This window comes from Monodelphis domestica, chromosome 6 (genome assembly GCF_027887165.1).
Source record: "Monodelphis domestica isolate mMonDom1 chromosome 6, mMonDom1.pri, whole genome shotgun sequence".
NCBI lineage: Eukaryota > Metazoa > Chordata > Mammalia > Didelphimorphia > Didelphidae > Monodelphis > Monodelphis domestica.
The window spans coordinates 70424749-70443938 of NC_077232.1; the positions used below are offsets into that span (position 1 = coordinate 70424749).

At 34.9% G+C, this 19190-nt stretch overlaps 1 protein-coding gene across 1 annotated transcript; it reads left to right on the forward strand.

Annotated features, from left to right (window-relative positions):
* The first annotated feature begins 13638 nt into the window (after window positions 1–13638).
* Window positions 13639–15105, forward strand: LOC100027884 (olfactory receptor 5P3-like). The gene has a single exon (XM_001378017.4). The coding sequence runs from the start codon at window positions 14167–14169 to the stop codon at window positions 15103–15105; it is 939 nt and encodes a 312-aa protein (XP_001378054.3). The 5' UTR covers window positions 13639–14166.
* Window positions 15106–19190: the final 4085 nt, after the last annotated feature.

Below are 19190 nucleotides of genomic sequence, written 5' to 3' on the forward strand. Positions count from 1 at the left end.
GGACAAATAATCTAAGAATTATTAGTCTATCTAGAAGCCACAATAGAAAAAAGTCTATGCATAACATTATTCTTGAACAAGAGAGTAACAGAAATTGAAAGAACAGAAATTGAAAGAATCCACTAATGAGTTATTAAAATAAGTCCCCAAATGACAACTCTCAGGAATATTATACCAAATCCATAGAGCTCCAAGGCAAAGGAGAAAATACTGAAAGCACCAACAAAGAAACAATTCAAATATAATGGACTGAAAATGAGGATTATATAGGACTTAGCATGTTTTACATTAAAGGATCAGAAGGTTTGGAATATAATATCCTAGAAGGCAAAGAAACTAGGTTCACAACAAAGAATCACCTACCCATCAAACTGAGTATATATGTTCAGGGGAAAAATTGTCATGTAATGAAATAGGAAATTACCAAATATTACTGATAAAAATACCACTTCTTAATAGAAAATTTGATATTCAAATCTAAGACTCAAGAAAAGCATAAAAATATAAATTAAAAAAAAGAAAGGCTAATAGACTGGGCAAGATGAAACTGTTCTTATCCATTTGTGGAAAGACTATAATTTATGCCCCTTAATATTTTTAAAAAATTATCATTAGGGCAACTGGAAAGAGTATACAGTGACTACATCTAATCATTCTGGAAAGCAATATAGAACTATGCCTAAAGCATGATAAAACTGTGTATACCTTTTACCTTGTAATACCACTACTAGGTCTGTATCCCAAAGAGGTTTTAAAAAGGGGTATGTATAAAAAAGGACCTACCTGTACAAAAATATTTATTTTATATTTTATTTATGATTCAAGCCCTTTTTTGTGGTGGCAAAGAATTGGAAATTCAGGAGATAGCGATCAACTGGGGAATGACTAAATAAATTGTGATATATTATGGTGATGGAATAATGTGTTATGAGAAATGATGAGCAGGATGATTTCAGAAGGAGCTAGAAAGATCTCCATGAACATATGCAGAGTGAAATGAGAACCAGAGCATTGTATAGAGTAACAGCAATATTGTGGGAATACCTACTGTGAAATACTTATCTACTTTCACCAATATAGTGATTAGGTAATTAGAATTCTGTACCCCAGGATTCCATTTCCCAGAATCCCACTTTCATCCTATCTTATATCCTTATGTTTCAAAAATACAGTTTATTTAACCCCGGCCTTGCTCTCTCTACTCCTGCTAATGTCGCAAAACTTCTCTTTGCTCAGGCTTTTACTCTTGTTCTTCCTATTTCTTCTTCTTCAAATGGGTATTAATAAATCTTGTAAAATATAATACTTGGGATTATTAGATATTGATTTTAAACTTACATCATCCAGGACAATTGTGAAGGACTCATGACAAAGATTTCTATCTACCTCCAGAGAAAGGACAGGTGGAGCTGAAATACAAATCAGACCATACAATTTTTCACTTTAGTTTATTTGTGTTTTGATTTGGGGGATTTTTTTATGGGAGGATTTTTTAATAATAATGACCAATATGGAAATATATATTGCATGATATATATGTATAACCCAAATCAAATGACCATTTCCAGAGGGGAGGAAGAAAGAGAGAGAAAGAGATAATTTGGATCTTATAATTTCAGAAAACATACACTGAAAATTGTTATTACATGGGTGTGGAGGGAAATTTTGGTGGGGAGCTTACATCTCCATAAATAACTCTAATGAACAGACAGGAGATTTAGATAGATGATTGCAGAGAAAATTCAGCATTTATTGAGGAAGGGAGAGAAGAGTGGAGCACTGCCTGAGTGGTCAATTCATAGAGAGGATGTCTCTACTGTTTGTTATATACAGATAGGCTTCTTTTCACCCTCCCCTGAGAGGCCTACCTGAGCTATTTGATATAGGAGAGTTATAGGAATAATTGATCAGAAATTATTACTACTACTATTAATCCTCCTACTAACCATAATTGTGAATAATGTACTACTAATTACTAATTTTTACTCTATATGCATGTAATTTAAAAAATAAAATATTCTAAAAATTGTGACAAGGGAATCACTTTAAAAGACTGATATATATTAATTTAAGGTCGCCAAGGAATTCAGCTATGTAATTCCTAAATGAAAAACTCAAGTCAGCCGTCAGCCTTTTTTGGAGTTTAATTACAATAGGAGCAAGAAAGGAATTAGAGATAGAGAGAAAGAAAAAGGGAGAGAAGGGAATAGGGCTTAAATACCCCCTTCTGTTTAGGCTGGGCCAAAAGGCCCAAGCTCTTAGATAGCTGGGGCAAAGAAAAGAGATCAGTCCCTATTACTCACGTGACCAAAATGGAGAAACAGTCTCAGAGGGCCCCACCTTCAGCTTCCTTCAGAGCAGGCTTCCCAGAGCACACCGTCACTACTTCCACAAACTCCTCAACCCCCCCCCCCCCGAGACTTCAGACCCTCCTATCTTTCAGGAAACCATCCAAGTTCCTCCCCTCAGTTCTCCCATCTACCAATCACTGTTCATCAATTTCCCTGTGCCAATGGAGGCTCTAGCTTAACCCAGGACCGCCCAGAGGTTTCTGGCTTTTGCACATGTCTGTTGAAGGTCATATTTTCAAATGATTAAATCTTTGCTCCTTTGCTACAGCCCTTTCTAAATCCTGTTAACCTGAGTAGGGTAGAGATTCAAATAATTAAATTTTGATCTAGGCTGCAGCCCTTACTCAAATCCTGTTAGGACTGAATAGGGTGGAGATTGATTCCAAGTATCTCCATTGTATCAATTCTAAAATCAATCATGACTCAAAGAACTTCCTGTTCTATGCTTAAGCATAGGTCAAAGTCCTTTTCCATTGTTCAGCAAAAGGTTTCTGTCCTAAAGTAATCTTAAGAAGGGAAGAGAAGGAACCTCCCATGCCAATGGGGTTCCCATTCCAATAGACTATCAGTAAGAAATTTTCCAAGTATGAAATATCCCAATGGTGAAATTTCCAACATTTATAAGTCTAAGGAAATTTGAGGTTTACAATCCCCCCTGATGATCATTGGGAGACTAGTCTCCCCATTGATCATTTAACATAATCATTTTGTAGTTCTAAATTCACTTCTAACTAAAGATATACACAATATTCAATTTTCTAGGAGAAATTAGAATAGTGAGAGAGGAAATAGAAAAGAAAAGAAAGCAAAACCAATGTTTGCTAGGCGCATTGACAGAAAGCCAAATTAGGGGCAGTCCCTTTTGGCATAAATGTTACAATAAATGTTCAATCAAAAGTTCAGTCCAATCAATCACATCCAAAGTTCATTCTTGATCTTCTTGATGAAGTGTAGGGTTTCGGCATCTTTCTGCAACAGTTCATTCTCTGGATATAAAAGTTTCAAGCTTCTTTCTTGCAGATCTTTTCTCGAACAAAATCAAAATCTTTGAATTTTTTTTTTATAAAAGTAAAATCTTAAACAAAATTCTTGGATTTTTTCAAAAATACAATCTCAAACAAAAAAAAATTCAAAAATTCTTAGATTTTAAATTAAAAAAAACAATCCCCCCTGAAATAAGTATTAAAAAAATATCAAGTTTAGCTCAGAATGCAATGTTCAGTTATGGGGGTGTATGTGTCAATTATCAACAGAATAGAAAAATAATCAAAAAACATAAGAAAAATTCAAAATAGACCTTGTATAGGTCCAGTTTAAAGTAATTTCTATCCCACAAGTATGTAGGACAGAATGCAGTAATATTTCACTTAGCCATTTGTAGCCAAGACTACAGGAAGTTGCCATAATATAAGAAGGAAAGAATTAGAATTCTATTTTGATGGGGAAATGTCATTCCCTTGTCTGATTTTTTCCTCAGGGATATAGGGAGCCAGCATGATAGTCAAGCTTTGTACTTGTTTGAGTACTTCGAAAAGAGTGTAGATACAAGGAAGTCCTACGACTTAAACATAAGTTAAGCGTCGCAACCTCGAGTCTCACTTTAATATTTCATGTGTGCTCTATTGGCACTATTCAGGTTTAGTCTGTGCTCCTTGTTTTTATCCCTTTTCCTGGAATCAGACACAAACATTAATCACAGTCCTATAATATTTTATCAATAAATGGCAGGCTCCCATAGTTTAAAGCTTTTAGGCATATATTGATATTATAGCAAGAGTATATATATTAACTTGTATTACTGCAGGGAAAAAAATATTAATATTAATTATGTGTACCTTCAGTACAAAAATGAGAAAAAAATCAAATATTCTGATAAAAAAATAAAAGAAAAGAAATAAGAAAAAATAAGAAAAAAATCAGTAATTCAATATATTCTTGAGAAAAAAAATCAGCATCCATTTGTCTATGGATTATTATCTCCAATTCTTATGATAAGATAGAGTCACAATTCATATGATAGGATAGAGTCAATCAGTCTCAGCAGTAGATGCTTTCTTCACATGTGAGCAGTGAATCCAAGAGTCTCTTTCTCCAATCTTTATAGATGTTGGAGTAGTTAATAATATTTGGAATGGTCCTTCCCATGAAGGTTCAGTTGCTCCAGTTCGCTTGAAATTCTTGATATAAACTTTATCTCCTGGGTTCAGGTCATGCAGAGAAAAGTCTAATGGTCCAGCTTGTACTGCAGCTCCGGATTCATGAAGTTCACGTAGTTTGTGCTGTAACTCCTGTATATAGGAAGCAATAGTAATATCTCCCCCTAATAGCGATGTATAAGCCAGGGAGAAAGGCTTAGCCTGTATAGGTGGATGTCCAAAAAGCATCTCAAATGGTGAAATATGTAAGTCTCCTCTAGGCCTGCTTCTAAGATAAAATAGGGCCAGAGGGAGAATTTCAGGCCATTTTAAATGGGTCTCAGTGCATAATTTGCCAATCATAGTCTTAAGTTCTTTATTCATCTTTCCTACTATTTGGAGAGGAGAAAAAAAACTGAAAAAGGTTAATTAATATCAACAAAATCAATACAATCTAAGAAGAATCATCTTTATTATACTGGGAAGTTCCCTGGGCACCCTCCTGAAGGGCACCTCTCTGAGGATCATTAGCACCTCGAGTATTTTTTGGACGAGCTCCATTTCTCATATATTGTTGTTGTTCATTAAAATTTTCTTCAATTTGAGCATTGTCATTAATTTCCCAATTCCTATTTCTATAATTCTGGTTTCTAAAGTTCTTATTTCTATATTCATTATAGTTATTTCCATAGTCATTATTATAATTTCTAGAGTTCTGGTTTCTATAACCATTATCATAATTTCTATAGTTATTATTTCTAAAACTATTATTAAACTGTGTATTCCTTCCAAACATCTTAAGAAAGGTTCTACATTCCATCATTTTGTGGCCCTTCTTCTCACAGAAGTGGCAAGTAATGGATTGATAATTGGATTTCTGGGGAGGGGCAATTGTCGTTGGTTCATTATCATGCCCACTTTCTAATTTAGTTATCCTATCTATTACACATCTCATTTTTTTCTTCATTTCCTCCATGTCATCTTTATTTTCTTCCTCCTTTTCCTTGTTTCCCTTTAAAACATATATAGCTGTTTTTCGCAATTCTTCAAGGTCCATATCTGACCATCTTGGGCATTGTGTTTTAAAATAATTTTTAATTACTTTGCAAGAATTGTTTACAAAGATTCTTCTAACTTGTCTTAAACTACTCTCTTTAGTTAAGTCCCAATCTAAGTATCTGTCCCCAAACTCGATAATTCTGTCCATAAATCTGGAGGGTGTTTCTTCGTCCTTTTGCTTAATTTTTTCCAGTTCCATCCACTTATCTGTACTGTCTGCACATTCCTTCATGGCCGTGAGGATGGCCTCTCTACAACGGTATAGTTGTAGATAATCCTCAGGATTATTATAGTCCCATTCGGGATCCTGAGATGGCCAATGTGCTGCATTATGCCCCCGGGTTTTGTTGACATGAGCAATTATTTTATTTTTTTCACGTTCACTTAAAAAAGCCTGTAGTAAGCTCTCAACGTCCTTGTAAGACGGATTATACTGAAAAAATATGTCTCCCATCTTTTTTGTTACTAGAAAAGGATCTTGTTCATATGTGGGGATATTTCGTGTAAATTCATTTATTTCTTGGGGAGTAAACGGTATCCTATGTCTTAAAGTCACCACATCCCCATTCCGTCCTATTTCAGGTACTTCTCTTAGAGGAAACAGGCCTCTAGTTGAATTTTGCACCTGTGGGTCAGTTTGACAAGGACAGGTTTCTCTAGGAGGACAAGATCTCCCTTGCATTGGAATTTGGTTTTCTGTAGGAGAAGGAACATGAGAAGCTGGGATTGCAGGGGAAGGGTTTTGGGGATTAAATTCAGACAAGATTTGCACTACACGAGAGAAGCAGTCTGTTAACTGGGCTATAGGGAAGGTGTTTTCCATCTCTATTTCAGGGAAGGAAATTTCCTCATTCAGAGGTTCAGAAACAGGTCTGTTTCTGGTAGAGTGGTTGTTTGCCAATTGATCCTGTAAGAAACTTTTTAGATCTTCTAATTGGGCTTGCATTTTATCCTCAATTTTTCCTATTTTATCTTCCATATTTCCCATTTTATCCTCAATATTTCCTATTTTATTCTCAATATTTCCTATTTTATCCTCAAGTTTTTCTATTTTATTCTCAATATTTCCTATTTTATCCTCAATTTTTTCTATTGTATCCTCAATTTTTTCTATTTTATCCTCAATATTTTCTATTTTTATCCTCATTTTTTTTATTTTATCCTCAACATTTTCTATTTTATCCTCAATATTTTCTATTTTATCCTCATTTTGTTTTATTTTATCCTCATTTTGTTTTATTTTATCCTCATTTTGTTTTATTTTATCCTCAATATTTTTTATTTTTTCATCTCTAAATATAGTATTGAGGAGTACAAAAATGACAGTACCTATTAATATAAAAATTTGGAGGTATCCTTCATTCCTCAATGCCCATACTTCTTCAACTGCCATATAATTGTCAAAAAATGTAGTACTCATTTATATATATATATTTTGTAATTTCACAAAACACGTGGGGAGCAGGGCAAAGCAACAAACTTTCCACAGGGTTTTTTTTTTAATGCAGGAAGTTGTTCCTTAAGGGAAAGGATATTTAGAAACAGCTCTTCCAGCCAGGAGTTTAGAGTCCTGTTGCTGAGATTTAAAACAGCTGTTTTCTGTCTATCAGAGTCACACAGCTGGGAAGTATCTGAGGTCCGATTTGAACCCAGGACCTTCTGCCTCTAGGGCTGGCTCTCAATCTGCTGAGCTAACCAGCTGTCCCTTAAGATTAAAGGGAAGAAAAAGAAAAAACTGCTGATTCCAATTTAACTTAAGGAGAAAAGAGAAAAAAATTTTTTATACTCACGTGTTCTAGCAGTTGTGTCTTTAAGCCAAGTTTTTTGTTAAAAAAAAAAAGAGGGACTAAGTGGTGAGACGGTATAGTAAAAAAGGCAAGGAATTTCAAAAGTTATTTGAGAGGATTCTTTAGACTCCCGTGTGGTCAGCCACAATGTGACAAGGGAATCACTTTAAAAGACTGATATATATTAATTTAAGGTCGCCAAGGAATTCAGCTATGTAATTCCTAAATGAAAAACTCAAGTCAGCCGTCAGCCTTTTTTGGAGTTTAATTACAATAGGAGCAAGAAAGGAATTAGAGATAGAGAGAAAGAAAAAGGGAGAGAAGGGAATAGGGCTTAAATACCCCTTCTGTTTAGGCTGGGCCAAAAGGCCTAAGCTCTTAGATAGCTGGGGCAAAGAAAAGAGATCAGTCCCTATTACTCACGTGACCAAAATGGAGAAACAGTCTCAGAGGGCCCCACCTTCAGCTTCCTTCAGAGCAGGCTTCCCAGAGCACACCGTCACTACTTCCACAAACTCCTCAACCCCCCCCCCCCGAGACTTCAGACCCTCCTATCTTTCAGGAAACCATCCAAGTTCCTCCCCTCAGTTCTCCCATCTACCAATCACTGTTCATCAATTTCCCTGTGCCAATGGAGGCTCTAGCTTAACCCAGGACCGCCCAGAGGTTTCTGGCTTTTGCACATGTCTGTTGAAGGTCATATTTTCAAATGATTAAATCTTTGCTCCTTTGCTACAGCCCTTTCTAAATCCTGTTAACCTGAGTAGGGTAGAGATTCAAATAATTAAATTTTGATCTAGGCTGCAGCCCTTACTCAAATCCTGTTAGGACTGAATAGGGTGGAGATTGATTCCAAGTATCTCCATTGTATCAATTCTAAAATCAATCATGACTCAAAGAACTTCCTGTTCTATGCTTAAGCATAGGTCAAAGTCCTTTTCCATTGTTCACCAAAAGGTTTCTGTCCTAAAGTAATCTTAAGAAGGGAAGAGAAGGAACCTCCCATGCCAATGGGGTTCCCATTCCAATAGACTATCAGTAAGAAATTTTCCAAGTATGAAATATCCCAATGGTGAAATTTCCAACATTTATAAGTCTAAGGAAATTTGAGGTTTACAAAATAAAAACAAAACGTAATATTTATAAAAATAAAAAAGAATAAAATACACTCTCTCTTTAGTCAATATATCCAAAACAACTAAGTATTCTTTGGTAAGTGGCTATTACAATGAAAAGTATTCCTGGGTTCTTGTCAGTGCTTTCTCATTCTGCAGTTATGCTGTTAGTGAGACACTGAAAGAGTGAAGGGTTACAATGATTATGAAGATTTTAGATTGTGAATATGTAGTGGGTGGTTTGGAGTGAGGATGAATCTTCCATGTTGAGGATACTGAAAAGCCTGCTTCCTGAAATGCACCATAATATGTAATGGAAATGCCTGGAAGTGATTGAGAGCAGACAGTGACATTCTGTAATTATTTCTGATAGCCACATAGAATCTTTTTGAATGCTTGTGAAATTAGAACTGGGTTGCATTATAAAAGTTACTAATCAGTCATGGTCTTTTTCTTGGTTTGGGAACTCTAGATTTGCTGACAATGTAGAAAAAACCATAGCTGGCTGCTGAGGAACTGTAGATGAGGGGAGCTATATTAGGCATTTTGTCACTTAGAGCCAGCATGAATGTTTTCTTTATGAACATAAGATCAAGTGAGTGGGCCATCAAGAGGTGTAGGAATGGAGTATATGACATGTTTTTGGCACTGAGTCTGTCATTCCAGTTTGAGGAAGGACTTTCACTATCCAGCCTACCATTATCTCAGACTCAGTTTCATCTGTCATTGCCCCTCTGGGGGGCAGGACTGGGGCAAATGTTCCTCAGGTAAGGGTGAGGGAAAATAATAAGAGGAAAACAAAGGTGGAAGGGCCTCACCTGTAGGTAAAGGCGAGGGAGAAGATAAGAATCAAAAGACACAGTGTGAGTCTGTCTCTCGGATGGTGCCAAATAAGTACAAGTTTATTGCAAACTGGTTACATCTTTTAAAGGTACAGATCACAGAAAGTGAAAGCAATCCTCTGAGAAAAGTACTTGGGAAAATGTAACAAGGAACGTAGATACGGTACATGGGGTAGGATAATGATTCCAGGAATTGGAGTAAGATAATGGTGCCAAGAATTAGGGTAGGATAATGGTTCCAAGAATTGGAGACAGATAACTGGGGTAAGATAAGGATTCAAAGTCCCATCCAGGTTAATGTAATGGTCAGCAACAACATATCTTTGCCAGCAAAAACATGAATTACTATGAGAGGCACAAAGAGGGTGGAGGGGACAGTACTCAGACCCATTCTCAGACAGACTGTGAGATGTCAACCTCTGACGAGGGCACTCAGACCTTTATCTTAGAAGGACCCAGAGTTATCAAACTCTGACACTTATCCAGTTGTTATTCTACATTTGGATGTGAACTTAGTAGGGGATAATATGTAAAAATTTTGTTCATGATGAGCACATTCTCTTGAGAGACAAAGGTGATCAAAGGGAAAATGTGCTTTCCCTTCCAGGGATTCCAAGACAATTTTTAAAGACCTTTCATGAAGAATGCTATACTTATTCAAAGAAAGAACTGACAATTTCAATGCAGATTAAAGCATAAATGAGGTAACTTTGTTATTTATTAGGGGATGGTATGCTTTCTTTTATAGCATAATTAACATGGAAATGTTATCTGTGATGCAAATATATCATCAATTTCCAATCTGTAGATTTGGATATTCCAAAACTTCATAACTTGCCTGGGTCAAAAGTTCCCTATCATTGGATCCTCCATCTTGATTTTTCCCTTAGTTTAAATACTCCCTTCAGTAACTCACTCATAGGCAATTCTTTTTAATACACTGAAAGTAATACCCAAATATAACAGTAATAATCTAAAGTAATTGATCAGATAAACACCAATTGAGCTTAATGTCTTCTCTGACATGATAACCTAACTCACTTGATGATCTTTGTAAGGAGGTTCTTTCATGCCTCTTTCAAAGGCAGAGAGGACAAGACTAAATCACTTTGCCAAGACCCAGAATCTCTTTTGTTCTTGTATTACTAGGGAGTGAAAGATCTTTATCTCTTGGCCCTCAGCAGACTCCCAGAATAAGTTCTCTCATAGAAAATCTTTGTCACCTATCATAACTGCTCTCATATTCCAGGGGAATTTTATCAGGATCCTAGAAAAGATAATCAATACTGAATTCCCCATGATTAATTTTCTTCACTATGAAAAGAACCATTATTCCAGGATCTCCAGTTTAACATTGACCCACCCACAACTGCCACATGTTGATGCCTGAATGATTTTTGAGTTTCCATGGCACATCATACTAGATTGGATATGCTAACATTCAATATTGTCTTTTACTTTTTAAAAATCCTGGATAAATATAGACAAAGAAAAAGTTAATGAAGGCTCCAGAGAATTATGAGAACTTCTCACATAATTCCTCTGTGTGTTTGTAATTTTTTAATCCCAGTGGATTTCAAATGGCATTTTAATGATGCAAGTTATATTCATTGTTAAGCTACTCAAGGAGTGATACCACAAATGCTATATATAAAAATCAATATAAATATGTGGATGTCATGTGAAGATAATAACCTGGAGTTTTACAGCTATCATTTTTCTGGCAACAATAGATATCACTGCTATTCTTCATTTTGTTTTACAAATGCTTAGACCTGACTTTTTATTTGTAGCTCATATCATGGAGGCCTTTGTCTTTTATTATGATAGACTTTATATTGATTTCAGGTGTGCATGAAGCTTTAATGCATTTCTCTCTGTCTCTCTCTCTGTCCCTCTGTCTCTGTCTGTCTCTGTCTGTCTCTGTCTCTGTCTATGTCTCTCTGTCTCTCTCTGTCTCTCTCTGTCTCTCTCTCTCTTTCTCTCTCATACTCTGTCCCTTTGTTACAGTAAGTGAGATTCATTCCTGATTTTGGTTCATGTGTCTGGTTCCTTGTAGTGCTATAAAAAGTAAAAGATTTGGAAGTGAGGTATGTGCATAGAACATTATATCAGCATCTTAGTAACTAAATTGTGGTTGACCACAGGTCTTATTGTACATCTGGAAACACCACTACAAACCGTAAGTACTTGATAGAATATGGTTAGGTAAGGATACTTACATGAAGATCTCTCTGTATACATAGGTTATTTGTTTCCTGTGTTTTGCCCCACTTCTCAAATTGTAGCTTTGGGAGGAGGAATTTCACTTATTTAGTTACTGTTTGTGCAGTGGAAAGAGAATTGAAATTGAAGTCAGGAGAACTGGATCTGAATTTCATGTCTGAATTTTACGTTCTACAACAATGATCACAGGCATGTGACTGAATCTCTGTGTTCCTTAGTTATCTCATCTATAAAATGAGAATAAATATTTTCCTCCAAAAACCATGGTAGGAAAGTAATTTATGAAATTTACATTCTGATGTCATTATCAATGATCCTGTTTTCAGATTATAATGATTATGCTGCAAATATGAATGAGGCTTTCAAGTCTGTTTCATTGCTTTGAATTCAACTATATTTTTTATGTGTTCATTTTGCACAGGACCCTGTTGTAGGTACTAGAGATAAGGAAATAAAATGAAAAAGAATCCTTAATCTTTTGGTGTTTACATTCCATTGGTGAGGAAGTGATGAAATGTTTACACAAATAAGTAAATACAAGATAAATTGAAGAGGGACAGAGTTTTAGAAGCTAGACTCCATGTAAGTTGTGATTGCCTAGGTGAGACACAAAGGAAGCTTGAGATTCTAAGAAGCAGAAATGAGGTGCTGAATTTTGAACTTAAAGAAGGTAAGAGAGATGCAGGTAGAATTTTGAGTCTGAGGAAGAGTCAATGGGCCAGTTGGATTGTAATATAGAGTATGTGTCTAAGTGTAAAATGAAATTTAGATTGAGATTGTGCAGGATTCTAAATAACAAGGTGAAGAAGTGTTCTTTTATCCTCAAGGCAATAGGGACCTTTTCAAGAGTTGTGTAAACAAATGACATGGTCAGCCATGGGCCTTGGGAAGATCATTTTTAAGTTCTGTGAAGGATAGTTTTGAGGAAGGAGAAAATTAATTTCAAATCAATTAGTCCAAATGTAATAGTTCAAATGAGAGAAGATGGAAACTTGAGTTAGGATGGCTGTATGAGTAGACCAAAGAGAAGATGAGATATATATTATGGAAATCAAATGTGAAGACTTGCCAGTTGACTGGTTGAGAAAGGGAATATGGAGAGAACAGTTGAGATTAATTCTAGGATTAAAAACCAAGGAATTTAGAAAGGTGGTGGGATACTGAAAAAAATGAATTATGGAGATGAATGGTTTTAGGGAGAAAATTAGGCATGATATAAGTTCTCTGTTGGACTTCAGTTTGAAATGATTTTGAATATAAGTACAAATGTCCAACAATTGGTGATGTGTGAACTGAAGTTCAGAGATGATATATAGATTTTGAATTCATCTGGAAGGGGATGATAATGACAGAGGAAGATAATTGACTGATTGAGAATCTATAGAAGGAAAGGAAAGGAGCTAGGATAGAACTTGAGGCACATGTATTATAAGGAGTCTCCACTCTAGCCATGACCTGGGAAAGGAAGCTAATAAGAAAAAGTCAAATAGGAATTTTTCAATGGGGAAAACATAAGGTTGAAAAAGGGGAGATTGGATTAATGAAAGAACTAGAAGAGTTGGCTCTAGATAAAAGGACAATCTCTTTTTAGGAAATGGAGCAGAGATATTAGGGGATGATATTGAGGAGTTTACAATTCTAGAAGAGAAAAGAACATGAAGATGGTCTTTCTTTGGTCAGAAAGTAAGATGCAAGAGATGCAAAAGGTAAGATGCAAAAAGTAAGATACAGTTCAGACACAATTTGGTAAAGTAGAACTTGTGAAATTCACCCTGCATTGTACAGTGTATTTTTTTTCATTAAGGCATTCTTATTTCATGTAGTTACAAAGAAAATATTGTACCATAGATCCATAAATGAGTATTACAGTCAGGATATTCTCTTTGCTTAAAAGTATCTTAATATTTTATATATTATATTATGGAACTTAGAAGAACAATGAGTTTATGGAAGAAGAAATTAGAATATTCCAGGTAAAAAAGCAATATTTAAGAAATTTTCTTTCATTTCAAATATAACAAGCATAGACAAATACAAACATTTAAATATACTTTAGTCTTTAAAATATGATATATATGTATATATATGGAATGTTGTATTTCTAATTTTTCTGTTGTGCATTTTGAATTTTTTTTTATTTCTTCCTTCCACTCCTGTCTATCACTCCCCACTTACCTACCTCTCCCCACTCACATTGGGAGCTCTCTCCCTTTTAAGAAATATGGATAATGATGAAACACAAATCAATAGATCAGTCATATCTCAAAATACATGTCTTATTCTCTACCTTTAATTCCTCACAACTCTTCCAAGAAGCATGTGGTAAATATTCCTGGTAAGTCTTTTGAAGATACAATTTATCACTACTTTGGTCTGAGTTCTGAGATTTTTCAAAGTTGTGTACCCTCTAGTGATTGTTTTGATAATCACATATATTGTTCTTCTACTTCTCCCTAGTTCATTCCACACCAGTCAACAAAAATGTTTCCATATTAGGACTCCAAAGAAGACACATTCATTACCTGAATGGGCTTGTAGGAGATGCTCAGTGAATGTGTCCTGAATATGTTAATAGATGTAGCCAAAACTTATTTATGTGATCTCTTTTAATTTCTTTTTCTTCTATCTAATAGGCACGCTTTCCAGGACAGATGTCTAGCAATAACTGCACTGCTGTGACTGATTTCATTATTTTGGGATTGACAGATGACCCAATCCTATGTGTCATCCTCTTTGTGATATTTCTAGGGGTTTATGTTGTCACAATGGTTGGTAACCTTAGCATAATCATATTGATCAAAAATAGCTCCCAGCTTCATACTCCAATGTACCTTTTCCTCAGTCATTTGGCTTTTGTCGATATCCTGATTTCTTCATCTGTCACACCTTTCATGCTTATGAACTACCTTGAGGACACAACCGTAATCTCTTTTGGAGGTTGTTTAGCCCAATTGTGTTGTGGATGCACCTTTGGGGCTTCTGAGTGCTTCCTGCTGGCTGTGATGGCTTATGATAGGTATGTGGCCATTTGTAGCCCCCTACTTTACTCCACCAACATGTCTACTAGGGTCTGCACTCTGTTACTCACCACATCCTACCTAGGTGGTTGTATAAATTCTTGGACTTTTATTGGTTGCTTATTGAATCGGTCCTTCTGTGGACCCAATAAGATTAATCACTTTTTCTGTGATTATTCACCACTTTTGAAGCTTTCCTACTCCCAAGATGATCTTGCTGAAGTTCTTCCTGCTGCCTCTGCTGCAACAATACTCATGGTAACAGTGTTAGTTATCATAATTTCCTATGTATATATCCTCTTCTCTGTTTTGAAGATAAGCTCTACTAAGGGGAGATCCAAAGCTTTCTCAACTTGCACTTCCCACCTGACATCAGTCATTCTGTTCTATGGAACCCTTACTTTCATTTATGCAATGCCTAAATCCACCTATTCAACAGATCAAAATAAAATGGTTTCTGTTTTCTACATTGTAATGATTCCCATGCTGAATCCCCTGATCTACAGTCTAAGGAACAATGAAGTAAAAGGGGCCTTGAGAAAACTGATGAATAGAAAATACTTTTTTTCATGAATTCAATTCAATGCATGCATTTAAAAAAATCTTATTTTTATTTATTTTAATATTCTTTTTTTAAGGTTTGAGTTCCAATTTATCTCCCTTCCTACCAACTGCTGCCACACCCATTGAAAAGGAAAGAAGTATATCAATGATATATTTTATATCATGGAAAACACAATTCCAAATGACATATAAAGTGAATTTATCAGCTCTCCCTTTTCTCATCATACAAGTTCTCTGGAATTGTATTGGATCATTTTATACATCAGAATAGCCAAGACTTTCATTCTTATATTGCTATTATTCTCACTTCTCACTCCTTTTTGTATCAATTTATATAATTCTTGCCCTGTTTTTTGAAATCACGTTGTTGTCATTTCCAATGGCACAATAGTATTCAATCACATTGGTTGCATAATTTGTTTAGCCATTCCCCTATTGATAAATACTCTTTAACATCCAATTCTTTGTAATTACAAAAAGAGTAACTATATATATAATTTTGTATATGTAGATCCTTTTCCTTTTCCTTTGATATCTTTGGACTCCACACCTAGTAGTGGTATGTCTGTGTCAAAAGTTATACATAGGTTGACAGACCTTTACAAGTTGCTTTATCTTTTTCTCCAGGATGATTAAACCAATTCTCTACTCTACGACCACTTCATTCCATATCTTTCCTTCTCTCTAGAATTAGTGGTTTCTGATAGTTGTTAAGTGGTCCCATAGAATTATTTTAATTTTCATTTCCTGAATCAATAGAGGTTTAGTGTATTTTTCATACAACTAAAGAAAGCTGAATTCTTTTGAAAATTTCCTGTATAACCTCTGACATTCATCAATTGGGGAATGGCTCTTATTTTTATAAATTGAACTCAGTTCTCAAATCAATTCGTGTTTAAAAAATGAAGCCTTTTTGAGAGAAATATGCTGTAATTTTTTTATTTTCCATTGTCTATGCATTTTTTTGCAAAATGTAGTTTCTTTGATTATCTAATTTAATAAGGTCTATTTGTGCGTTAGCTTTGGCTGAGATTATGAGTTACTTTTGCCTTTTTTACTTCAGCAGCAGACTATTTTAGATTTCTCCCAGCCCTCTCTTTTAAACCTATGTGTGTCCTTTTGTTTCAAGTGTGTCTCTTATGAATAACATATTGTTGGTCTGGTTTCTAGTTTATTCTGTTAACTGGTTCCATTTTCTGAGTGAGCACAGCCCATTCACACCCATAGTTATGATTACTGTGTATTCCCTCCATTCCATTTTCTCCTATTACATTCTTTTTCTTTATTCTGTCCCTTCTCAAAAGTGTACTTTACTTGTAACCACTGTCTCCCTTAATCTGCCCTGTCTTTTTATCACTCATCCAATATTTCTCTTATCCTCTTCCCTTCCTAATTCCTTATTGGGTAATTTAAATTTCTATACATGATTGAGTATATGTATGTATGTATATGTATATATGTATATTTGGGTATATATCTATACACCCATATATACATAGATGTATATTTTTATATGTTCTTCCTTCTTTGAACCAATTCAAATGAGAGTGAAGGTCAAATATAGGCTACAAGTTTACCATTTCTCTCTCCCACTGTAAGAACTCTTAAATTTCCAATCATTTTATGTAAGAAAAAATTTTCCATTCTATCTCTTCCTTCTCCCATTGCATGTCTATTTCTGACCTCTTAATTTTTTTTAGATCATTCCAACATAATTGACTTACATCCATGAGTGGTAGCTATAATATAATATAAGCTTCTTTTAACTAACCAAATAATGATAAAATTCTCAAGAGCTACATGTATTATCTTCCCATATAGGAATGTAAACAGTTGAACCTAATTGAGTCCTGTATGATTACTCTTTCATGTTCCTGCTTTTTATGCTTCTCTTGAGCCTTCTCTTTGAATGTTAAATGTTTTATAAAGCTCTGATCTTTTTATGAGGAAGGCATAGAAATCCAGTATTTTACTAAATGAAAATTCCACCTCTGCCTCTACCCATCCCACCCACCCCCAAGAGGATTATACTAAGTTTTGCTGGGTAGATTAATCTTGTTTGTAATCCTAGCTCTTTTACCTTATAGAATAGCATATTCCAAGCCCTACACTCCTATGAGATGCAAGACACTAAATTGTGTGATCCTAACTGTGGCTCCACAGTATTTGAATTGTTTCATTCTAGTTACTTACAATATTTTCTCCTTGATCTGAGAGATATTAAATTTGGCCACAGTATTTCAAAGAGTTTTTATTTTGGGATATCTTTCAGGAGGTGATCAATGAATCCTTTCAATTTCAATTTTACCACCTGGATATAAATTATCAGGCCAATTTATCTTGATAAATACTTGAAATATAATAACAAAGATCTTTATTATGACTTTCAGTTTTGCAATAATTCTTAAATTATCACCTGAATATATTTTCTATTTTAGTTGTTTTTCCAATAAGATAGCGCATTAAGTCTTGATTTTTGTATTGTTTTGACTTTGATTTTTCTTTCTTAAAGCCTTATGAACTCATTAGCTTCTACCTAGCCAAAAATAATTTAAAAAAATAATTTTCTTTAGTGAAATAATGTACCACTTTTCACATTTGTCCAATTCTGTTTTTTATGCAATTCTTTTCTTCCGTGAAGTTTTTATATCTCCTTTTCCATTTGGCCATTTCTGTTTTTTCAGGGGCTATAATATTCAGTGGGTTTTTGTGATTATTACTATTTTGTCAATTCTATTTTTTCAGATTATATTTTCCTCATTGTTTTTGGTGCTTCCTTTAGCAAGGTGTTGATTCACTTTTCATAATTTTCTTGCATTGCTCTCATTTCTTTTCCAAGTTTTTTTTCTATGCCATTCTTACCTCTTTTTTTTAACCTCTTCCAGAAATTCTTTTTGAGTTTCAATCAAAATAAAATTTTATTTTTAGGCATTTTTTGTATCTGTTTTTGCATTGTTTTCTTCTTCTAAATTTACATCTTGGCTTTTCTGAAACTTGAAGTAGCTTTTTGTGGTCATTTTTTCCCCATTTTTTTAGTCTAGTTCTTTACTTTTAATTTTATAGTAATGATGGCCTCTGCTCACATGAGGATGGGGAGACACTGCTCCAACCTTCAGCATTTTGAGTGCTCCTGTTATCAGAACTTGTTCAATAAATTTTTGATGTTTCCAAGGTTCTGGGATCCTGGGAGAGGTCTGGCCATTGCTCTTCTAATTATAATCTGCTTTTTGCCCTGACTCCCCTGTGATCAATCACCACCATTCTTCTTTATCCTGTAACTGAAAACCAGAATTGTGTATGGGCAATAAAGTTTCCAATCAGTGCCATCAATATCCAGCAGCAGTAGAAGGTATTCTTTCGTTTCTTTTTTGACAAGTTGGCCAATCTCCTTACTATCTTTCAGCTAAGAGCTCTTGAAACTGCTGCTGCTGAAGCAACTGTTCTTTGTCATGAATGGGATCTTGAATAGGCCTCCACCCCAATGTCACCAAATTCTCCTGTGGACCCTTTAAATTTCTTGGGCCAGGAAAAAATGTCTCACTTTGACCTTTTGTTGGGTTTGTCACTCCAAAATTTCATTCAAGTTGTTATTTTACAGTTACTTGTATAGAAATCTTGGGAAAAATCCATCTGGGTGACTGTTCTTAATGTGCCATCTTGACTTCACAATTACAAGTATACATTTTTTCTTTACATATACCACATTTATTACAATCATCTATGTCAAATAAAAGGGAACAAAGGAGGCAAAGATTTGCAAGCTACTTCGTCCCATTCCAGAAATACTTGGTTCTCCTCAAAATTAGGATCTAGGCAAGAGATTTGGGTGGACTAAGAAGATACTATAATCGGTATAATGGGAGATAGTCTGATAAAAAAAAGAGGGGAAGTAGCAGGAGACCATGTGAGCTCCAATGTTTGGAGAGATGTGTCATGTGTATGATAACAATTAGTTTGACCTTCTTGGCCTTGAGCTAATACAAGTATGTATTAAATCATGTATGTACATATTCTAGGAGTTCTGTTCAGTTTTAGGGATTCAAGAATAGAAAGGAAGCAATTATAGTGTATACAAACTCAAAATTTAATTGATA